This window comes from Eretmochelys imbricata, chromosome 5, assembly GCF_965152235.1.
Source record: "Eretmochelys imbricata isolate rEreImb1 chromosome 5, rEreImb1.hap1, whole genome shotgun sequence".
Taxonomy (NCBI): domain Eukaryota; kingdom Metazoa; phylum Chordata; order Testudines; family Cheloniidae; genus Eretmochelys; species Eretmochelys imbricata.
In genome coordinates this window covers 83,984,170-84,009,795 of record NC_135576.1, presented here as the reverse complement: position 1 = coordinate 84,009,795, position 25,626 = coordinate 83,984,170, and the positions used below count along the sequence as shown (strand labels likewise).

The 25,626-nt window shown below is 38.9% G+C and overlaps 1 protein-coding gene across 3 annotated transcripts in view; it reads right to left on the bottom strand.

Moving 5' to 3' along the window:
* AUH (AU RNA binding methylglutaconyl-CoA hydratase) overlaps positions 1 to 25,626 on the bottom strand; it is a 181,864-nt gene that overhangs the window by 113,896 nt on the left and 42,342 nt on the right. For all 3 annotated transcript variants that reach the window (XM_077817421.1, XM_077817423.1, XM_077817424.1), the window contains one exon: positions 18,841 to 18,927. In XM_077817421.1, coding sequence (XP_077673547.1) covers positions 18,841 to 18,927 — 87 coding nt within the window. The remainder of the gene's footprint in view (positions 1 to 18,840; positions 18,928 to 25,626) is intronic.

Here is a 25,626-nt window from a genome sequence, read left to right as displayed (position 1 = left end):
ACACAGCAAATAAAAACCCATGGCTGGCCCGTGCCAACTAACTCGGGCTTGCAGAGCTCAGGCTGCAGGGCTGTTTCACTGCTGTGTAGACTTCTGGGTTTGGACTGGAGCCCGGGCTCTATGACCCTGCAGGGTTGGAGATTCCAGAGCTCTGGCTGCAGCCTGAGCCCAGAAGTTTACATAGCAATGTAATAGGTCCGCAGCCTGAGTAGGCTGGCATGGGCCAACTGCCAGTTTTTCTTTGCTGTGTAGAAATACTCTAAGAGGACAATTTATGAAGTCCACTCATCTTCAGAATGTTGGAAGCTATCCCCGGTGAGCTTCAGAAATTTCTGAAGAATTTAAGTTTTCACTTATGACCAAGATTTTCAAAATTAACTAGTGATTTTTGGTACCTCAATTTATGAATGCTCATCTTCAGATACCCACCGAGGCTTGATTTTCAGAATGTGCTGAGCTCCCACCTCCCAGAAAATTCACTAGGATTGACCATGAACACCTTTAAAAATGTGCTAGCTGATAAGTCTATAACAGGTGCTAAGTGGTGTTTAAAATATGTTAATTAAAACATGCTAGCTACAATACAAGCAAATTTCCTAATCTATACAGGCCCATGATCTCACAGGTATTTTTCACTTTGGTTCAAAGACTTAGGCCATGTCTATATTAGCACTTACACTGGCAAAACTTTTGTCGCTCAAGGGTGTGAAAAAACATAAGCCTTGTGCGCACAGCGCTACGTCAGCAGGCTACCACCATAGCTACCGCTGCTCGCTGAGATGGTTTTATTATGTCAATGGGAGAGCTATCCCCCATTGGCATAACATGGCTACACAAGTGCTCTTACAGTGGCACAGCTGTATTGGCACAGCTGTTCTGCTGTAAGCTTGTAAGTGTAGACATGGCCTTAGTTCTCATGCTAGCACATGTCAAGTAGATGTTTTCAGGCCTTAATAATAAAGTCTCTACACCAGAAAATTGTACTGACTTAACTAAAAGCTGGTCCACACAGAGTGAAATTGATACAAACACTATATTAATTTAGAAACAGATTGATATAGTTAAATTGGTGCAACCCCCTAGTGCGGTCACAGTTATACTGGTATAAAGGGGATTATATCGATATGGTTTATTTCTGTAAATTTACAAAAGTGTAAAAATATTGTGTGTAGACAAGTCCCTAAGTCAACTGAGAAACCAATTTAGTTAAATTGGTGCAACCTCTTTGTGGAGACATTCTTAAAACCAAACTAAATTCTCACAGAGATATGATGTATGTTTCTGAGGACTGTAGTCAGACATTGCTCTGATCTTTGTTTTGCAGGATGAGTTTGCTGAGGAGTGACAAATACATGCTGCAGTAATCACTGCTATTTGATAGAGTTTATATTGCTAATAGCCTTGCAAAGGAAAAATTATAAAGTCAATAAAACACATTAAATGCATATGCAGATCAGGAAGTACTGTAAAGTATTTTGAATATGGATTCACAAGGATTTCAGTTATTCAAATACAGACTGGAATAACAATGGTGAAAAATCACTGAATGGATATACATGACATGGCAGTGCACAACAATTTCCTTACACAGTCTGTTGAGCAACTAACAATATCAGACGGTATTTCTGACTTTATAGTGGCAATTAAAGTAAGTATGACAAATAATATAGCACTCTTAAAGCCTCGCTGTTTCTACAGCTACTAATAACACTGCATTTTAAATACTTTTGAGACTATATTAAACAGCAATTATCAACAGTTGAAAGAAAACATTTCAAAACAATGTGCAATGAGTTTTTCTTTAAAACAAAACAAAAAATGGTGTTATCTGTTGTCTGGATCAATGGCTACACTTAAGTTAATCAGACTGACATAGAAGGTGCAAATCTAAGGTCATCATGATAGCATCTAGTTCAGAGAGATGGGCAGAAGAAGAATATAACAAATCTCACAATACAACATTGTCCTGGCTCTAAAATTGCAAATGTTCTGGCTCTATTTCTGAAAAACGGGTGGCTGGCATAGTTTCCGACTGAGATACTAGGGGCAACTGACTTCAGTATTGGTGACACTACAACTGGGTACTAATCTGAAGAATGGAGTGTGGATCAGAATAGGGACAAAATACTTTTCTAGTGTACTGTTTAGTTGAACACTAGTCCCAGAAGAACTAGGAGGATATAATCCTACTAATTCCATACCTACTCTTCTGGTCATGTGAATCATCTTTTTTATATTGTACACAGTGAAAAGAGAGAAAGGAATGTTGCAGCTGGAATGCATTTGCAGCTTGTTTCCTATCTCGAATAATGGATTTTGAACTATGTAAAGACACCAGGGTCATCTGATTAAAAATGGGTTGCATCTGTCAATGATCTATGCAGTACTGGAGAGTCATGCACTGTAGACTGAGAGATATATAGAAAGTGCTGCAATTCATTATGAGTGTAAAGACATACGGAAACAGTGACAGATGTACTACATACGTATGCCTGAGGCACTAGTGAAGAGGGAGAGCCTTCTAATATTACCATACTCAAAAGACATCTCCCTCTCTAATATCTTTCCTAGTATATTTATCAAGAAGGCCTAAGGAACAGTGGTGCTCTCTAGATAACTAAGTGATTGCCCAAAAGATGATTAAGTAGAGCTAGTCATTGTGTCACAGTAAATTATACAAAGTGATGGTCTTATCACTGGGAGAATGAGAAGAAAGAGATAAAAATTACAATATCCAGTAAAAATGTCAAATTATTACTTTTTTCAAATGTTATTTTATTTATTAATATGTTAAAAGGCATGTTTATCAATATAATTTATTTCATACTGAAGACTTCTTGTAACCACTTAACATTTAAATATAGCTTAAAACTGCAAATTCCACCCTGCAGGCTCATTCCTACAATAGTGGCAGTGAAGAAAGATAAGGAGAAGAGGCTGCTTCTTTAGTGCTGATTTACTACTTCAACCTCTGCAAATCATCTGGATGCAATTAGCAAAATATTTTCAATAGGCCATAGATTTACATAAGAGTTTTGACTCTAGACTGGTGATGATTTAAAGCCAAATATTAAATTAATGTAAAATTGCTATAACCACTAGGGTTTTGGCTTTACGATAATTTAGTTTGTGTCTAAATATTCATATTCCACCATTCACGGTTACTTGCATGAAGAGGCTTCTCTTAAATATGTTCATTAAACAAGTCTACGCACTCAGGAGCAACAGCTCAATAAGAGGTTACCTTAAACTGAGATTTTAGTCTCACAAAATATAATCTACTTTAGTGAGTGGCAAGCACAGTCAGTTAAAACAACTTAAATGGTCCTTATATTAGGAACATTTTTCTGATTTCCTGTAAAAAGATTAAAAACAAAAATAATTTTAAATCTTTTTACAGGAAATCAGAAAAATTAAAATATCACAAGAGACAGAATTTTAGCCATTAATTCATTTTCTTTATTCTCAAAAATAACAATATCAAATGCCAATGCACTGCTTTTTCAGATTAAGACCCCACATATGTTCAGGTTTTGTTTGAAATGAAGAATTAGATGTTGTGTATACTATGGTTATCAAAAAATGAAAGGTAAATTTACAAATCTAATAAGGGCTTAACAACACTAAAATGCATATAACTTCATAAAAAGGATATGCTGGATTCTCATTCCTGGAGAGTAAGAAGGTCAAGGGATATTTCAAAAAAAAAAAAAAAAAAAAAAAAAAAAGAATAGCGCTGCAAATAGTACAATAACAAGGCTAATGCCAACAGCGTAAATAGGGAATGAGTTTGTGATTCTCCTGTTGTTATACATAGCATAAACATAAATAGGAGAAATCTATCTTTTACCAGTCGAAAAGCAAACACGACATTCAAGTCTACAGAGAATTCACTCACTGGCCAATTAAAAATAAAGGACATCCTGAAATAAACAAGAACTTCTTTTCAGAATGGGAAAGTTAGTTTCTTCTTCCCTTAACTTGAAAACAAGTTCTGTAATGAAAGTCTGAAAAAGATTCACTCCTGGAGGTCCAATCCAAGTAAGAATGCTCTTAAAATGCTAGAGAGAGAAGAAAATATAGCTACTTTGCAGAAGTCTGTGATGCAAACATCTGGGACGTGGACCCATAGTAGCAAATCCAGCAAACCTATTCTCAGGTTAGCCAGGCTATAACAATGCAAAGTGCAACCAGATATCCATTTAACACAGTCCGCATTGCTCAGCAAACTGATGCTAAAAGAAACAAGAACTTGAAAAGAAGGGAAAAAAACTTTATATTAAGGGCTTAGTCCATTCCAAATAGAACTCTCATAATATTTGTCACCGAGACTATGGAAAGGAGCTTAGTATGGGTATTGCAGGGATGAGAAGAATATTGGCAAGCCAATTTAAGGCAGCACACCAACCCCAACTTAGAGAAGAACGTCACCTGAGTTTGCCGCACCACCTTCACCTTGTAAAACCTGGTATAAAGCTCAGTCAGTCACTAAAGAGTGAAGCTTTACTCAGATTCTGAGCTGCAGCCACCAGGAAAAGGACTTTCTGCATAAGAAACTTAAGCTCATAGGAACTGAGTGCTTCAAAAAGGTGCTTTCACCAGTTTTTATCAGGACCTACAAGACAATGGGCTCCCTGCTCCCAAAATTTCAAAAGTGTCAAGCCACGCAAGAACCTCACTACATGGGCTAAAGAGATGCTAGTTCAACATTTAGTTTATGATAAGGTGAAATAGCTGTCAGGTTTATCTATATGGACTTAGTTTTTAAGTTAAAACAAGACAGATGAAAGTTGGTCAAACCATTTTTGTGCAGGGCAAGCGAAGGAGATCATTTGTGCCTGACTTCATCCCACAAACCTTTTCCTGTTGGTGTTGAGAATCTTTTTGGTAGGTGGCTTCAAAGATGTCAGAGACACTTTGCCAATGGATCTCTACACTGTCAGGAACCAAGCTGTCAGGAAAAGAGCTCTCAGCTTGGTAAGGACAAAGGTGCCTTGGTTTTTAATGATGATCTGAGACCAGGCTCTTAGCCTGATAGGATCTGCTTTGACCACATGCAACAGAGTTAATAACCTCACCCATCTGAGCATGGGGTTGTTAGAAGATAATGAGCCCTCATCTGTACTGAGCTTTGCCAGAACATTTACTAGTAGAAAGGTATATAGGAGTCACCTTTTTCAGTGAATAGAGAAAATGTTACTTGCTGATACAGACTTTTCTTATTACTAGGAGCAGATTATTGCCAGTATCTTGTTCAGGTGAGTTAAGAAGAGAGCTACCTCTGGTGTCTCCCCAACTGGAAGATCTGGTCTCCTAATCTCCAATCCATAGACCATGTGTTAGATCAAGTTAGTTTGCCTGTGATTGTGCTTTTCTTCCCTGTTAAATGTGTGGTAATTAGGAATAGCCTAATACAAGAGATGCAACTTTCTGCTTGTTTCTGTACTATACTGTGGCCCACCTCTGTCTGACTCAGGACCACCAGGTATCTGAAGGTCATCAGTGCAAGCAGAACATTTATAAGAAACTACTCTTCCCAGAGAGACATTTCCCCAGAAGTGAAGACTTTCAGCATGGGCTTCCCATCCTAGGTTGGTTATATCCATGGTCACTACAAGGTGGTGTTTGGAAGTTCTTTCATAATTGCTAATTGTCACTGCACTGCCACCAGGTCAGAAAGACTTGTTAGAAAACTGTGTAAAAATTGTGTTAGTCAAATAAACATACTAAATAATGTTAGAGAAATGATTATACATATTCTTATCATTATATATATATATCATTATATATATATATATATATATACTATATGTATATATAGTAATATAAGAAAATATAAAAAGGAAGTTTTGCTTTTGTATGTGTCTCTGCTGATGTAGCATTTCAGAATTTAGCTGAAATTGCTTCAGGGTTGTGTAAACCATGAAAGCTGGTTTGTGTGCCTTAGCTGTAAAACCTTGTCCTGTGTAAACAGCAGAGTGAAAAAGTGTCCTGAAGCAATTGTTAACTTCAGGTTCCCCCCAAGACAAGATAACCAGCAAAAAACCAAGGCCACAAAACCAGACCAATAAGATAAGACCTGGATGAAGCCAGTGAGGTTAACAACAAAGAATAGGTGGTATAAGTAGACAGATAAAAGTAACTTAAAAAAGCAGGATAAGCAAAAATGTATTAATTTAGGTTACTGGGATTTATGCATGAGTGTTTTAATTAGGGGGTTAGAATAGATAGGTACATAGATGAAATAACTGAGTAAACAGCCTGTGCAAAGTTACAGAACAGGGGATAAAAGATAGGTGATTGACAGCAGGAGAGTGGAAAAGACAGAGGGAAGAACATAGAGACCAGAGATTTGAAAAGAATCACCCTGTCCCCAGGAAAGGTAACTTGTTCAATTATCTTTCTTGTATTATCTGTTTTTGCATTTTTATGTAATTCATAGGTGTTAACAGTACTGTTTTAAAATGAACAAAAATAAAGGCTAAAAAAAATGTTTAAGACTGAATTGAAGTGGATCTCATTTGTCATCCAACAGATTTGAGATTATTCACTACTCATGTACAATGCGAGAGCAGAATTATTCCCCCTATTAAAAACAGCACAAATCTTCATATCTTCTCCATTAAAAAGAGATACATATCTTGAGAGTTTTAACATCATGATACTTGGACTTGACACTTTTAGAAACAGTAAGCATCCTTTGGGTATATCTACATTGCAATTAAAAAACACAGCTGGACCATGCCAATTGACTCAGGCTTGCGGGGCTGGTTCATTACAGTGTACACTTCCAGGCTCAGGCTGGAGCTCGGGCGCTAGGACCCTGTGAGATAACACAGGCCAACAGTGGGTCTTTAACTGCAACGAGACATATCCTTAGTCAATATATAAGCCTAACGGCACAGAGATCCCACTTATTTTTTTAAATGTAGGGAGAAGATATACATACATATGCCCATATAAGTCCTTTTTACTACCCATTATTGTACTTGGAATCACTAGAATCTTGTCAATCTTCATTTTTCTGTATTGATACCTATGAAAATTATGTCCATGGACTTGCATTCATATAGACTCTGATACAGATACATCAAGAGTCAAGATCAGTATACATTTCTATTGCTGAGCAACTCAGATTACAAAAGATGTAGCACGGCAAGAGGATCAAGATATGCAGCACCAAGCCAGAACAAGATGTTACACAACTCTAAGGAAGAGTCTCCATGGATGACTGAAGAAACTTCAGTTACTGGTAACTAAAGCAACCTCCATTTTTTCCCATGTACTATATATATCTTCCTACTGTATTTTCCACTCCATGGATCTGATGAAGTGGGTTTTAGCCATGAAAGCTTATGCACAAATAAATTTATTAGTCTCTAAGGTGTCACAACTACTCCTCGTTGTTTATACCAAAATAGAATCTAAGTTAATCAGATCATCTGGATGCTGTACAGTAGGCAAAAACCTGCACTTCCTTTTGTGCTCACTACTTGCCATGTGCTGACAAAGATGGCTGTTTCAACTTCTTGATTCACTAGATGACAGAAGAAAAGATAATTCAAATATATCTCAAAAAGTAGATATTTACTATGATAATTTGAGGGCTCTTCCTCTTAACTCTATAATATGCATATCTTGGGCTAACACACCTTGGCCTTATGATCTAATCTAGTTCAGTGTATGTTCCCGCTCAGAATCAATAAGCTCCCTCAAATACCGAAATAACCTTTTCAAAGAGGGCTCTGTCAGAAGTCTCACTATTTAAAAAAGCAAAAGAAAGGCTATTCGTGCAAGATGTTAATATCTTAAATTAAAAACTAAGTTCTTGCCAAATACACAAAGAGAACTCCGTGCATCCAAAAGCATGCCCAGGCAAATAACCTGCAATGAGTCAGAGTATGCACATACACAGTTTTTATTTTCTCTGTAAATGATAAAGAGAGAAGCCTTGCTGTTTGATGAAGAAAGTAGATACTGTAGATTGTTTCTCGCTGAGAGAATATCAGACAAACTATTACCCAGTTAGGTTTCTCCTCTATGCATCAGAAGCTACTAGTGAAAGAGGATGTCCTCAAAATACAGTGTTTTTCCTTCTCTTCTACAAATTTCTATCATCGATGGAATGAATACAGATTATTCTATAAGCAGCTTTTTAACGTTACAAATCAGTGTTTTCTATACCAATGTAGAAACATTCATACAGACCATGTATGAGAATGAATTAATCAAAATAGAAAATCAAGGAATTGATGGAATTAAGATGGATGTTTAAAGAAGACCCTCTAACTACAAATATTGAACATATATTCCCTGATTTCCTTACATCTTTTTGTACTAGGGACAAATGTTTACTTTTCATTTAACCTGGCTGACATGTTGCAGTCTCTTTATGCAAGAACCCGATGTGCATCCATATTTACTAACCTGGGGCTCCGATTCCTAGCTATTGATTTTTGTTCTAACTCCTGTTCCTGACTCCTGATCAGGCTACCTTGCATGACAGCCCACATCTGGGTCACATGATAGTGGGGTTCCTGAACTGTGGTAGAGCAATAACAGGAACACTTATCCCTATTCCGGCACCATCCAGAGAATACATAAAACAAAAGGGGGTACTTTTCCATGATTATGCAAGTGCTAGTGGATCACCAGACATGCTTCACTGACATCAATGTAGGCTGGTCTGGGACATAGATTCTGGAACAATAGGTGATGGGTGTGCAGCAGCATCCCTTGGCTTGAATTGGTTTCCATGATATGGAAGGTTTAGAGTTTGGTTCCATGGTTCTCAGCACCCCCATTATACAAATTGTTCCAGCATCCCATGTGAGGAAAGGTGCATGCTGCTTGCATCTTTAAGAACATTGGACTTTTTCCAAAAAATGCAAGCAGGAACATTCTTCCCTGACTAGCACATTCTCATTGACGTTGTTGAAATGTCAACTGATTCTGGGGGACCCAATTTATGCCTTGCTCCCCTGCTCATGAAACTGTACACTTGCCACCTCAACAGAACGAAGGAAAGATTCAACTAACAGCTGAGCAGGTGCAAGATGACTGCTGAATACGCTTTTGGTCGATTAAAATCTCATTTGTGATTTTTAGAGATTAGGTTGGATCTCAGCAAGGCAAACATTCCTATCGGTTTTGCTGCATGTTGTGTATTATATAATATTTGTGAGGTGAAGGGGGAAAGACTACTGTAAGATCGAAGGGTGAGGTGGACTGGCTATCTGCTGAATTTGAACAGCCACACACAAGGGCTATTAGAAGAGAGAACTGTGGAAGTACGTACAGCAGAGGGAGGCTTTAAAAGAATATTTTAAGCAGTTAGACATCAGATTATTATGTTATACTTGTGTGCCTTCATGTGCATAGACTTTAAATATGGGTGGCTTACTGACTCCCATTATGGATTTTATAATGTGGCATACATGCTTGCTGCAAATCTATAAATATACTCTGAGTTTCACAAAATACAACTTTATTGTGTACAAATAAACAGGAAACAAAGTGAAAATAAATATTTTAAAATATTTTAGTAGTGCTGTAAGAGGGTAACCCAAACTTATAAAAAACACAAACAATAAACATACATGCCTACATATTAAAACATATAACAAAGTTTTATTCATGATAAAAACTAGTGCACTTTACTTGCAGGCTCATCCTGTAGTTATTGCAGGTCAGTGAGTGTAGGTATAGTCAAGGTTCTCCTTGTTTTCCCTTGACATGGAGTGACAGAAGTAAGAGTTCATGCCATGCTGTCACCTCTTATGCTGGGGTGGGGTTAATAAGAGGCAGCAACCATGAGTTTTCCATGGGCTGGAAAGTCTGCTGTGCATGAGGCCTTTGGGCATTCAGCTCAAATATATTCTCCAACATCTGTTTGTTTTCTGAGCCATAATATCCTGGTGCACTTCCCATGCACCTCTCTCTGTCCTTCTCCCTCTCCTCCAGCAACTGCCCTCCCCCTACTCCTCCAAAACATCATTAGATTTACAATCACAATGGAAAGATAAGTCCCAAAACTCCCTTATTAAAGGTCTTATGGGAATAATGTAAGAAATTCTAATTGCAACTTTAGTTTTGGAGCATCTCATTACACAACTGTTTTGCAACTCAAGCCATGGTGAGCATGGGACTAGCCGGGACAAAGCAGGGGTGGGGACTGCTACATGAGAGGTTTAGAAGCTGGGTGCCTCTGAATCTGAGTATAGGGAAAGTGCAGTGAATATTGCCAATATTTTCACAGGCAGTGTGATTTTGGCTGATCTCTCACTCATGAGAGTGACAGAGGCCCACAGAACACAGCTGTTACTCGCATCCTGATGCTGCCCGGGCCTATATGCTGCTGCCGATTTACTGCAGTGGTGCCGGTGGAAATCATAGCAGGGGCATTGGAATGTCTGCTATTATGGGGGAAGACATAAAGCAGGCATCCCTAGAAATGTTTGGGAAACAACTGTAGAGTACCTCCATGAAAATTTCACTGAGATTGTTCAAGAGGATAAAAGGGATGTCCCTGTTCCGATAAAAAAAAGTATTCTGTTTGGGATAGAACTGTGGACTCCTTCCCCTCCGCCCCACCCAGTCCAACAAGCCAAAGAAAGGAAAAGCAAACTCCACTTTTACTTTTTTCTTCTAACCTCTACCAGATCACAGGGCAATGATCTGATGAGGACTGTGTAATTTGGCTGGCCATACTAATTTTTTTAAATTTATTTTCTAACATATATTAGTTGATTGAAGTGGCAACTGCATAAGCACTCCGAAGCATTAACTTTAATTATATTCCCAGGGGTGGTTTTACAAGTAAAATGAGGAATCAAAAGTTGACACCTTTGCTCTCTGAACACATGGATGGGATGGTCGCCATTTTTAAATAAGGAAGAAGGGAGGGAGAGACAGGAGGTATCAGACAACAAAAAGAGGGGAAAATGCTTATAAGGAATTATGTATCCACACACTTACCTGAGCTTCCCTTTCCCTCCCCATCTGTAATTGCCTGGCAGGACTGGCTTGACTCCAACTGAGTTCTGACTACCTCCTGGTTCACTGCATGGTTTGCATGCCCCCTGTCTCGACCCACCACCTGCCCCATGCACTGCAGCGGTTTCAACATCCATCTCTCACCAAGTGTCCACAGTCATGGTGCTGGTGTGGTCCCCGCCAAGTAAAGCAGCAGAAGCAGCAGGTCTGCAGGGGACAGCTCCAGATTTGTTGCTGCTCTCCCTTGCCTTATGATGGGCCTGCTAAAGTTTCTTGGCTTTCACCAAGAATTGCTGCTCATCCCTGTTGTGCCTCAGATTTAGCAACCCCTGCACAATCTGGAAGTAGCTGTCTATATTTCTTTGGGTGCACCTTAGGGTTAAGGTTAGGGCAAAGGAGATCAGTGACTTCTTTCCTGCTCTAGGCAAGAGCACATCTACTAGCTTTCTGTCTGCGTGGATCTTGCATGGTTGGATGCTTGCAATGGTGGACAATCAGCAAAAGGCATTTCAAAAAGAAGCTGGAGGATTTAAGGTGTAGGCAGACTTAAGGTATCAGTGACCCCTGGGCAGTGGCCTTCAAAACTGTGACCTGAGTGACCATTTTTGCAGCAACAGGGGCATTGTGGGACAGCTTCTGGAGAACAGTTAGGGTCAACACAGGTAATGCCGTGTCTACACTTGCACCACGTCAGCAGAAGTAGGTCAACTTTAGCTATGTGTCATCTGAGGAGGTCGTGTTATTACAACAATGAAACAGGGAACTTATGTCAGTGAGAGGCAAATTAAGATGTGGACCCATGCAAAGTTATAGAGAATCATGTTAGGTCAACCTAACTTTGTAATGTAGACCAGGCCTTAGATCCTACCTGGATCTGGAAGATTTGGGACATTAGTATCCACATTTCCTTACCCATCCTTACAACAAATTTTAGAGTCTTATTAAGAAAGTAAAAAAAAGTATAACAAAAATCCTGTAAGCAATGTTGTTATGTAAATGGATAACAAACAGCTTGGATGGAGAAGTTTAATGATGCATTCATTGGCATGATCAAACTTTATCACTGCATTTTTTAATTAAAAACAATCCAATGAAATTTGACAAAGCACATAATTTCAGCTCCGCAGGGACAGCACTGCCTACTTAGTTAACTGACAATACTTAGTTATTTCTTATATAAAGAGTAATTTAAATTAATTCAACATTAAAAGAAGCAGTAAATCAAAGCTACTGCTGGAAAACAACCAAGAACTCAGAAATGTGTTTCAGCCTACTAGCAATTCTGACTACATTAGCCTTGCTCTATACTTCTGCTGAACAGGCACTGAACTATCTACAGCTGGAAACACACTGGGCAAAACCCTCCCCCCTTAACACTGAGCAGAAATGAGAGGGATGGTGAGCCAGGGTAGGGTCAGATATGAGCCTGTTATGGTACAGGGGTGAGCGTACCTATGATCTTCTTCATTCTTTCTGTGGGTACTCTTTAAGTAATAGGCCTACACCTGCACTTGAAAGAGTGCCCACAGAAACAGTGGAACCCTGCAATTCGCTCCACTTTAGACTGGATCACCAGGCTACCCCCTGTTTACCAACCATGTTTCACCTCTCTGGAACTGTGATCAGCTGATAAAAGCAATGGCCCCCTGCAGTGTTTAGCCATTAATCATGTTTTTAGCCAGCACAATATAAGCACAGATACATATTTAACATTCATAGAAATTAATGCAGATTATTCCCATGTTCTTCACAGTACCCCAAACTAGATAAACAACATTCTGATAGGATAATGTATTATAGTGTTTAATATTTTATTTATTTTCTTAGCATTGGTCATATCAAAATTGTGTTATTTACCAGCAAGAGAGACTGGAGGGTTGGAGGGAGGAGGGACACAACAGATTTATAGCATGACTATTATAGAATTCACTTTGCTAGGTTTAATTATATATTAAAATTTACTTCAAGGTCTTGACGTGGAACCAATTTTACATCCCTCTTTGAGAGATATTCTATGCCCTTGATTAAAACCTATGGATCATTTCTCATACCTCACCCACTTTCCACACAAAAACCTACAATCTTCCAGCTGATTGGAACAGATCTCTGAATATATTAACAGCTTTTAATCATCCAGATAGATCCTTGCTAGGCAAAGGAAAGTAAGCCCTCAGGTCTGGGTCACTGCCTCCACAGTTACACTATGTATTATAAAAGTAGCATCAGTAGATGTACTACAGCCAACATGAAGGATGTACAGTACAATGGTTACGTTTCAGGCAGAATGACTGTCGTTAAACAGGTTTCAGAGTAGCAGCCGTGTTAGTCTGTATTCGCAAAAAGAAAAGGAGGACTTGTGGCACCTTAGAGACTAACAAATTTATTTGAGCATAAGCTTTCGTGAGCTACAGTTGTAAGGTGCCACAAGTACTCCTTTTCTTTTTGCAGTTAAACAGAGTCTCAAAAAGCATAATTTAATTGATTTTCGTCTATTCTAGTACTGCTCTGACCATGTAACTCCCTTCTTCACATTCTTTCACTGGCTTCCTCTTGCTTCCTCCTTCAAGGCACTTCACCAACACCCAATCTCTGTGTGTATTACCTCTTACTTCTCCTTCTACTGCCTACACTATCAAACCCATTTTGCATAACCCTTTATTGCCTTCTTCTCCCATTCCCGTTTTTGTGGTTTCTATGTTTGGAACTCTCTTCCTCTCCATGCTGCAGCAGGTTATGTTCTCTTCATTCAAATCACTCCTTTCAAAAAGGAAAGAAAAAAACCCACTTTTACGGAGTCTTTCAGCAATAATCCCACAAGGATTATCTTCATTGTTTCAAGACTGAATGTTATTCACATTATTTTATGTGTCTGAAACTACTGTACCATCTAAGTTAAAACAGTACATTCCTTGAAACAGAGACCATTTATTTTTGTTTCCTCAGTATCAAGCACACTATAGGCACCCAAAGACATTGTCAAAGATATTTACAAACAATAATCCACAAAACACCAGCAGTATTGCCACTATCCTCTCCTGGAGGGTTCCATCACCACAGAAGCTGGTTAGGGCATCACCTGGCCAGGCTGAACTTGACCCTACCCAGGTTGGCTCTGCCTACTTTTGAGGCTGCGCCAGCCAGTTTTATAAATTGAGAAGTGGTGATCGATGGCTGGTAAAGCAGGGGTTAGGGCAATTTATGTGGTTGTGCATTCTTGGGGGCTAAGGGACCAAGTTCTGCTGGCCAGTGCAAATAAGAATTTATGGCATTAATTTGGCATAGTACCTCTTTCTAGGCAGGAAGGATGTAGAAGATTAGGAAAAGAAGATTTCAGAAGATGAGTGATTCTTTCCAAAGTCTGAGCAAGGACTTAAAGTTTGGAGGTGACACTTGGGAAATCCTTAAAGAAAAAGGGATGATAGACGGAAATTAAGAGAGAATAAAAATGTGCCTTTCAGGAAGTTCTCTAGAAGCAACTATTTGCTTAGGCTTTGAATATTGATATCCCAATAACTAGTGCCGTTGTTCAGGGAAAGCAAATGAAAATAACCAAATGCATGGCCTTTTGATCTGGGAAGGTCATAGTCAAAGAATAAATTAAAAAATAATTGAGGAATGTGAAAGCTATCTCCAAACAAAATAACTGCATATAACCCACTGCCTACAGCCATAGCAACCACCTCAGGGTAAAAATTAACTAGCGCTTATAAGCCAAACAGAGTATGGCTTATTTGGTATTTAGATGGAAGATGTAAAACAAAAACAAAAAACCACCAGTTACTTGCAGTAATACAAAAAATTTGGTAGCTCTCTTCGTTGAGTTGCTACTGAATCACTGATCCAGCATGGTGCCAGGAAGCAATGTGCTGCTGTAACCCAAACACCTCCTGGGTGTGGTGCTCTGTCCCATGTAGTAGCACTGAGACTACTTAGAGCAAGGGTGGGCAAACTTTTTGGCCCGAGGGCCACATCGAGGTTGCGAAACCATATGGGGGGCCGGGTAGAGAAGGCTGTGCCTCCCCAAACAGCCTGGCCCCTGCCCCCTATCTGCCCCCTCCCACTTCCCGCCCCCTGACTGCCCCCCTCAGAACTCCTGACCCATCCAACCCCTGCTGCTCCTTGTCTCCTGACTGCCCCCTCCTGGGACCCCCGCCCCTAACCACCCCCTCCTGGGATCCCACCCCCATCCAACCCCCCCTGCTTCCTGTCCCCTGACTGCTCCGACCCCTATCCACACCCCCGTCCCCTGACAGACGCCCCGGGAATCCCACACCTATCCAATCCCCCTGATTCCTGTCCCCAACCGCCCCCCCAGAACCCCCAATCCATCCAACCCCCCCCTGCTCCTTGTCCCCTTACAGCCCCCTCTCGGGACCCCCCCACCCCTAACTGCCCCCCCTGGAATCCCACCTACTTCCTGTCCCCTGACTGCCCCAGCCCCTATTCACACCCCCATCCCCTGACAGGCCCCCTGGGACTCCCACACCTATCCAACCACTCCCTGCTTCCCGTCCCTGACCGCCCCGCCCCATCCAACCACCCCCTGCTCCCTATCCCCTGACTGCCCCCCGGAATCCAGCCCCCCCCCAGCTCCAGAGGTCCCAGGTTTGATCCTGCCCGACGACACCCAGGTTCTGTCAGTGTTACGCTGCCTTCAGACAGAATATAAAATCAAGGATGACCACTCTTGGGCTGGGCTTTTCAAAGGCATATAAGAGAGTTAGACATCCAAATACCACTGAAATTCAATGGGATTTGACTCCCAATCCTTAGGGATTTTTGCACATTTATAAAGGTTGTGGCCAAACTCCAACTGGCGTAATTACATATAATACTGCCAATTTTTCATTCTCCCTTCTAAACAAAGTGTTTTGCTGGCACAGAATGGCTACCATGTTCCACCCCACAAGGAGTTACATGTTATTTTATAATTAGAATCTCACTGGATGAACTGCACTGTGTAAATATAAAGGGACAGATCCACAGTTGGCATACGCAGACATAGCACCATTGACTTCGTTGTAACTATTTCAGTTTACACCAGCTGAGGATCTGGCACAAGGTATTATTTATTTCCAAAGCATCAAAAAAGGGATGCATGTCTGTGTGCCAATGAGACTTTGCTTTAGTTTAGCCAGAAACCCTTTTGAAACTGTATACAACTAGGCAGATCTACTAATGTTTTCCCCTCTGAGAACTTTCAGGGTAAAAGCAGCCTTATGTCAGTAATGCAGAATCTCAAGGCAGAATATAGTAATGGACAAGTAGTCTTACGTTCCTGCTCTATAAAAACAACCCACACAACTCTGATATAATTTTAGCAAAAGCAACTAGTGCTAAAAATAGCGGCATGCTTTGATTCCCCCGTCCCCAACTTTAAGTATTCAGAGCTACAACTAAGAGCTCAGTACAGTTTCTTCTGCTCTTTTTTCAAATGCTTATTTTTATACCAAGTGATATTTAATGTAATCTTAATACTTCCCCCAAATTTAGCATGAAGTCATAAATTAATCCCATCTACAATTCTATTTAAAAACTGTAGCAAACAAGTGCAGTATGATTTTAATTTATAGAAAATACTTTCTGTTGTTACATTCCTAATTAATGATGCTGCATCTTTAAAAAAAAAAAAAAGAACTGGTACAAGAACAAAAAATATAATCAAATTGTCAATAACTACAAAAAGCTAAGACCTACCAATTCAAAAGGCTGATTTTAATAGTTATTAAAGTCTTAAGCAATATTTATCTTTCATCTATTTTGGCTATACAGTTAAATAAGTTATTTTTCTTAAGGGCTCTGAAGACACACTTTGCTTTAAATGTATCTCCTTACTAGGTCAAACGTCTGAATATAAACACTGTTTTCATAATGTGTTCTATTTCTGAAGAGCAGAAAGTAGTGCATATTTTAAACTGGTTTTCATTATTAACGTTGCATAGTAAAGGGACAAAAACAGGAAATTGAAAATATGTTGCTACAGCATTTGTACAATGACAAATAAATAATTGTCGGAAGATATTTTCCCCTTCGTGAAGTGTCTCTTGACATTAGGGTTGCTTCTGGGCAGAAAAAAAAATCTTCATCTGCTTGTTTTCAGTATACTGATTCATTGCCAGGAATCCAATGCAAATACACTGTCCCACTTGCTCTACTAAAATTAGTTTTTGTAATGCTAGACTACTCCTTCAGAAGAAAAAAAAGAAGAACTGAAAACCTGACTTGTTAAAAGATTAATGTTCACTTCCATTTGTAAAGGCATCATACACCTCACACCACACTGATCTCCAATTTCTGAGGTATACTTTTTATATATATATTTTTCCATCAGCTTCATGATGGAGAAGACAAGTTGCAAACTATTTTGCAGAAATGTTTCAGAATAAAAGTTATATTTATACTGTCATGGCATGTACTGTTGACATTGAACATTCAAAACAATAATGCCCATAATATGTAATGAATATATTACTTGAAATAATTAAACAAAAAAAAATTGTCAAAAACACAGAACATAAAAATAAGTGAATAGCATTATGTGTGGATGGTTTCCTGGTATAACCCTGGAACAATCTATTCCCATTACCTTTCAGGTATATAAAATTAGTCTTTAAAAAGTAATTGGCTCCTCTAGAGCAATTTTGAAGTATTAATAATTCATCTTTTTAAAGGTGAAATGAAGATCTAGCCCTAGCTCCCCATGATAAAACCTAAAATCTTACAGATCAACCTTTGGTATGGTTTACACTTCATTGGAGCCCATTGATTTCAACCAGGTTATGCAGAGTGTTACATCATGGCATACTTTGGCTCACAGGGTCTACATTTTGCTCCCATTCTTACCCGTGTAAATTGGGAACAACTCCATTGCCTTCAACGGCTCTCTGACTTTTGGGCTAGATAACACCTTCCCAAACTTCTTAATATTTAAAATAAACAACACACACAGTCCTATAATTTAAGATGTTTATGCTCCAACATTTATTTTCTTTAAAAGGAATGTAAATCCCACACAGTAACCCTGGAGGAATACACATTTAGTTTTTAAAAGAGTAATACTTTAAAAAATATTGCTTGGGTCATCAGGCACTGTCAAAACTGCATATGATTGGATTCTTTAACCCCATAATAGTAATTTTTGTAGGTTAAATTTATAAAGGGGATTGCTCCAGAGATGCTATGTTAGATTGACCTTCTTTTAATAAAAATACATTAACAATATCCTGTCAAAACCAAACAGATTAAAATCTACAGAAATGTCACTTTTGGATGGAAATTTCATATTCCAAAATGCACAGGCAAATTATTAAGCCCTTAAAAGGAGTACTTACCACAAAATGGAATTTAAAACCAAAACTATCATTACTAAAAGGCACCATTATAACAAAGTAGATACAGATTTAACAATATTTTGCAGTGCCATAAAACCACATTTTCCATCAACAGCACATGTTTAAAACATTTATATGATATAAATTTAAAACAGCATTTGCTACATCCAATAGAAGAAGGGGATAATATAAACAAACCCCATGCCACCGAGGGGGCACAGAACTACAATTCTTCCTCCACAAAAATATGATTCCAAACCACTTGGCTATATTGTTAATCAGTCTGTGAAAAAGCACCTTAATTTATTCTATAAGAAGTCAAACACTATTGTGCACATTTTAAAACACAATGTGCCAGTGACTCATAATTATCTCATTGACATAAGTAGTTTGGATATCCCACCGCGTAGCAAGAATTAATCATACATGTTTATATCACTTCTTTGATCTGACCTTTAGAGGTTAAAGAAGTCTGAGCTGTGCAACTGTTCAACAGTGAGTTTATTTTACTTACCCATTTCATTAATAGTTGCTCTTGCTTTTGAGACAAAAGAACTAACTTCACTGGAGTGCATTTTGGCTCTTTCCTGAAGGTCAGCACCTGTAAGTGACATTTCATACACAAATTAGTAAACGGTAAATAGCATTCAAAGCTGTGCCAATAAGATTCAAGTGGACTTTGAAATACTGCTTGTTCAAATTAATCAGTTATTCTCAGTCTTCTCATAGTTCAAGGAAAATATAGAATTGAATGTTTACAGTGAAAACAGTGAAATACAGACTATCCACTTTGATCAATTTTGCTCCAACTGAGACTTCTCCCGCAACTTAAGGGCTTAATGACAAATCTTGATAGACAACACAGCCTCAATACATTAATGCAACTGTCATGCTTGTGTTCACTTTTTTCAACTGTGTCCCAAAGCCAGGACTCTATTTTTTCATGTTACTAAACACATGAATAGAAATTCTTTGTTTCTTTCATAAAGTATATACTAAAACACTTCTAGCAGCTTACTTATACAATATTGTGATCATTACAATGTGTGTTACAAAATTTAAATGTCCTTTGAAGCTTGCTCCATGAAAAATGCCTTTTTTTTCCTTATGGAAAAGAAAGATATAGACAAAATCACAGTATCTAGATATGGAAGAAACCTATCAAATAGAGTCCATCCCCCTGCAACAGTAGAATATCGTATAAATGGAACAGACACAAGCAGTCAACACATGCGCATGTATTCTCCAGACAACATGTATGTCATTCCCACTAGGATGAATGGAATATTTTTCTCTGATTTGTAAAAATGCTACTATCAAATTAGTATTTTGGCACATGTACAAAGAGGTTAAAAACAAGATATACAACTAACGATACAAACTGAACACATTTGCATCCCAAAAATAAAACTATTCCCCACAATCAGCACCTCGCTCATTCAGGAAAAAGCTTCAGACTCTGATCCAGCAAAGCTCTTAAAACACATGCTTGAATACTTTACTGGATCAGATGTTCTTACTGGGCTCTATTCTTGGCCTCCTTCTCTCCTCCTCCTATACCCTCTCTCTAGGGTCTTTCATACAAGAGCACGGCTTTAGCTATCATTTTTATACTAACAAATCACAGGTTTACCTCTTCCCTCTCTGATCGTGTCTCTTTCAATGCAAACTCAAATCTCAACCAATCTGGTGTATCCTTGTGGATATGCAGCCATCATCAAATTCAACGTGGCCAAAAATTAGCTCTAATCTTCATCTCCCACTTCCACTGTACCAAAGATGCCAGCTTTTGCCCCCAACAATCAAATTTCCCCTCAAGGTACTTCACATTTTCTCCCATGCTACTGTTATGCACTGGGGAGAGAGAGTGCGGGTATCTCTCTGTAAAAAAAACAAAAAAGCCATTACATTACTGTCCTCTAAACCTATTCTTAAAGTCCACCTATGCCATGAGGCATAGAACACTCAACAGCTGCAGTAATGCAACTACTGCTTATAATAATAATCATAATTGTCTCACTGTTTCTTTGACCTCCATCTGTTCACTCTATTTATTTGTTGCGCCTAGTCAGACATGTGCTGTAACCTTTTGGGGCAGGAACTGTCTTTTCATTATCTGCATGTTCAGTGCCAAACACAATGGGGCATCAATCCTGACTACTGCCTCTACATAATACAAATAAATAATAATATAATATTGTCTACAGCTAGCACTGTTAAGTTTAAGTAGCGCTATTAGATACAGGCCAGGTTTCCAAGTTTAAGGATAGCCCCATATTGACAACAGTGAAATAAACTAATTGGGTAGTCATGAAAAGTGGGGATTACTGTGGTCAAAACTGTATTGGAAACGAACGGCTCCAATCATCTACCCCAGTAATACACAGACTTTTCATACCAAAAACTTACCAGGCACCTGAAAATCAAACAAAATTTGCATGTGAATGCGCATAAATTTGGGTATGATTTAAATCATAGACAAATGCACCCAACTATTCTTTTTATTTATAAAGCTCTAACTGAAGAGAGTGCTTTATAAGACACCAAAAGGAAAAATATATTTTAAAAGCTGAAGAGGAAATGGTGTGAATAAAAACAGTAGCACTGTTGCTTTGACACCAACTTATTAATGTTTGGCTTTAACTCTATAACTGTATCTAAAAGCAAATTACAATCGTCACTTAAGAAAAACAATCCTATACTTTACAGACTGAAAAAAGCATACGATTACTTAGTTAAAAATCTGACTCAAAACTTTCATCTACCATACAAACTGAAATATACTATTTACTTCACACACACTTGAAAAATGCATAGAGCCAACTTTAAAATGAGCACAACCAGTGACCCTATGAATGCATCAGACATTATAGAATATAGTGTCATTATGAGTCTGAGAGGCAATTGTAGGGTTTTGTTGTTGTTGTTGCTGTTAAGATTTATAGCAGAAACGGTTTCCAGCATAAATATAAGTACTTTCAAAGAGACCTGCATGAATTGCAGGCTTCTTACTTCACATAGAATATTTGTCTTTTGGGACAGATAAGGGGGATGAGGTAATCTCTTTTATTGGACCAACTTCTGTTGGTGAAAGAGACAAGGTTTCGAGCTTGCACGTAGCTCTTCTCCAGGTCCTTTGGGAGACATTCATAGAAATTCAATCAATTTTCTTCGCAAAATTTGGATAAGAGCAGATAAAAGGATTGTAAGTGTATTAAAAGGGCCACTGTCAACCTGAAATGTAATTGCTAAAAAAAATAGTTCAAAGTCCATTTCAGGTACTATATTTGCTCTTGAGTACCCTGGCCAATTTCTGTGGTTTTACAATTCCATTTTCCTATTTTAAAAAATGTCTCTGCCCTATTCACACAAAATGGTGTCAAATTCCCACAGCAAACAAACTGAAAAAATAGTGTGTTTTTTTCTAATCTCTTCCTTTTTTAGTAATCTTAGATGTTGTAACGATAATAACTAAAAAATTTTCAGAGAGAAGTGCAGGTTTTAAGTAGACGGTGTTCTTTTAACTTCAGCTTCAGCATCTTTTAGTTCAGGAGAGAGTTGGATTGCCAACAATTTAATATATTTGTCCTCTTTAAAAGAATCAGCCATTGATCAAACAATTATTAAAGTATCTTGATCCATTTTGCAAAGGAACTACTCAGAGATATTTCTCAGCCATTTGTTCACAAGTCAGAAAGTGGCAAAGGCTATGTTACCAAAGGCAGCCATGAAAAAGATTGCAGCTAAAAGCAAAGGCCTCCATTCCCTTAAAAGATTAATATTTTAAAGCATCTGAAAATAATACTTTGTCAACTGCTCAGAATCAAGAAGTAGCTTCAGATTTGCAGACAACAGACAGCCTTGCAGAATGAGCCTTCATAAGTTTCCTCAGCGGACTGCAGCTGAAGCCCCACGTTCTGTTCAGCCTAATCCTTCCCAACACCCACTCTCAACATACCTCCAGAGGTTGCAGATTGTGAGATAGACTAGAGGTCATGGGCAGCGGGTATCGTAGGCAGGGGAAGGCTGTGCCTCCTCAAACAGCCTAGTGTGTCCCCACCCACGCTCCACCCCCAGACTCCCTCCTGCCTGCTGTTCTCTTCTGTGGTCCAGAGGCTGCGGGGCCACGGTGTGTACAAGACCACTGGGATAGGGCCACGCTGTGCTGCACTGCGCTGCCCATCCTCCAAGCACTGGGACCGCGCTGCCCACCCAGTGCTCTGGACATGCCACCCACCTGCCCAGCGTTCCAGGGCTGTGGACGCTCCGGACATGCCATCTGCCCGCCCAGCACTGGGAGCATTCTGACCGTGCCACCTGCCCATCCGTACTGCGCTGGGGTTGGGGGCGCTCTGGCCATGTCTCCTGTCTGCTCACCCAGCGCTGGGAGCACGTGGGGAAGGGGCCGGCGGCCGCAAGCAGGGGGTGCTCTGGGCTCCAGCAGGGGAGGCAGGGCAAAAGGGGCAGGGCCTCAGGCAGAGTGGGAGGGGCCAGGGACTAGCCTCCCCCAAGGGTGTGTTCACCCGCTGCCCATGCTAGAGCTCATACATCATACTCTGAATAGGCCTTTTCCTTCTCTTATTTATGATACCAAACTACAACAGAGAAGCACAAGACCAACTTTAATGTTTAGGATAGAGCTATAACTGTATTAAACACACCTCGCAGTTCCCCTGTAAATATCTTTGCCCTCAGATACACGTACAACTCCCACTAAAGTAAATGGGTGAAATCTTGGCTCCACTGAAGTCAATGGCAAAACTCCCATTGATTTCAACAGGGTCAGGATTTCACCCAATTGGAGTTATCCATACATATTTAAGGGGAAAATGTATAGCCTGCATAAAATCAAACTTGGGAAACAAACATTTAGTAATAACTTCTTCCTCACTTTGACAGTAATTTTTTATATTTTCTAATATCTAGGTCTTATACAAGTTCAGTCAAAACCAAGCTTCTTCTGCTTCATCCTGCAATGAATTCAGAACCTTGCACAGAAACTACACTATTGTAATGTAACATACACATTTTACTGAAAGATTAAGAAAAAATAGATAGACTGTGGAGGAATAAAGCCTTGTTTGAACAGAAGTAGCATGTTTGTTAATTATACAAGTCACAAAAATAAAAATTATGATAATTATTCTACAAAGTAAACAGATTGTGCTTCGATTTAAATCCCATAAAAGTTTCCCTCAGTAAAAAAATTCTCATTTAAAGCTGCTGTTAGTTATTTCATCAAGCAGTCTTCTATATGGACAGCCATTTGCTTGACAAACCACCATAGAAATCAAAGCCATCGAAATCTTTACCATTGTGTCTAAAACCACTTGCAGGAATGAAAGGAAAAACTCTTATGCTTTGTAGACCAAATATACGTGTTTGCATAATTAAAATGTGACTCTAAACTTTCAGATACCACACAGAACATCCCACTCGCTTTACAGAAATAGCTAATTTATACATTCAGAATAAACCTTAAAAGGACAATAAATCAGTAAGGTACAGAATATACTTACCAAAAGTAAAATTAAAGTAAAATCAAAATAACCTAGTCTTATGCTGAATTCAAAGTGAAAAAAATGTAAAGAGGACTTCACTGGTTGTCACTTATATACTGCACAAAATTCCATTTAAAGAAAAGTGACCAGTGGCAGGTAAAGTAAAAATAAAGGTTACTTTTATACCTGTTAAAAAGCATATATACAAGAAATATTAAATAGAGGGACAGACTGAAGTAATTTCTAAAAACTATTACCATTTAACTCCATGGCTACCAAAACAGTAGTTGAATAAACCTTTCATATATAAAATGTATTTTTTTTCCAGTCAGAAAATGGAAGTTACCAATAAGATCAAATGAATAATGACAGTAGTTGTAACTTAATATTTATCAACAGAATTTTCTATAGTATTTCAGGATTAGTAACACATTTTGTTTTTAATATTCTATGTGTGTCTTGTTGTAATGTTTAGAAATACACAGGTAAATATTTACCCCTTCTTAACATTTCAGTAATGTGTAACCATTTCATCTCCAACTTCTGTCACACAAAAAATGTTTCTAGTACAGAAAATCGTAGTTGTTAAATCCTGTGTGTTAAATTGAAGGTCAATTTTCATTCTTACTAATATTAGGAAACAACATAAAGAGTTCACTTAAAGTGCAGTTTTACTCTCAAAAGTAACTGTTTGAACCCCATAATGCTATTTTTAGAGTTGACTGTCCATCAGTGATTTCAGATCAATTATGACTAATATACTAGTAAAAAAAAAAAGATGGTTTTGCTAATTGCTAGCTTTGCAAATTCAACATATGATCTAAATGGCAAATTGTGTTCTTTCTAATATTAGTGATGATGCATGAGCAAATCAGGTTCTCTGGCCATGTCTACAGTATAGAGACTATAGCCACATAGCTGCAGCAGGTATAACTCTGTAGCGTAGACACAGCCTATAGCAATGGAAATGGTTTTTCAGAAATCAAATACCAAGATCTGCTGAGTAAAAAACGTTACTTAACTTTACAGTAACTGGAGTTCTTTGAGATGCATTGTCCAGAGAGAGAGAAAGAGCATGCACACATTTAATGCACATGTGTACCTCGTGCCCGCAAGTCAGAGTCTTTGGGCAAGTAGCATCAGTTGGGAGCACACACATGCCTTGACTGTCTTTGTGCTCCTGTACCAAGGGCATAAAGAGCAGTGCAGACCCAACTGCCACTCAGTTCCTTTGCCACCACAGAATGCTAATGTAATAGGACTCCATAGTAACAGGAAAAAAGGGTGGTTTGTGGAATTTATGTACATGCACAACACATTTCAAAGAATCCTATGATGATATGGGAATCTATATGTATAATTTATTAATTCTTTTGTGAAATTATAAACTATCTGTATGTACCTTTACCAAGATGCAAACTCCATTTTCAATGTGAAGCTTGTTTGTCTTTTCTGTGGGGTCTCTGCCTCCATTTTGGATTGAGAGTCCAACAGGGGTAGTGACCAAGGCCTAACAACAGAGTAATTAAACTTTGACAATTGTGCTTATAAATTACAAAGAGATGGCTGCTGCCCAAGGCAAGCCCGGTTTTCAAGCCTGAAGTGGGGTGGGGGGTTGCTGTGGTAATAAAGTCACTTGGTAGGGGTCTCTGATCACCTGTGGAGGCTGAGCAGGACATCACCTGACAAAGAGGGCTACAAGCTATAAGCAGGCAGGGGCTGCTCTACTCAAGGGGCCTTTTTTCTCCAGCTCAAGATGAGGGAGAAGCAACCCAGCATGTAGAAGCCTGATGAGGCAG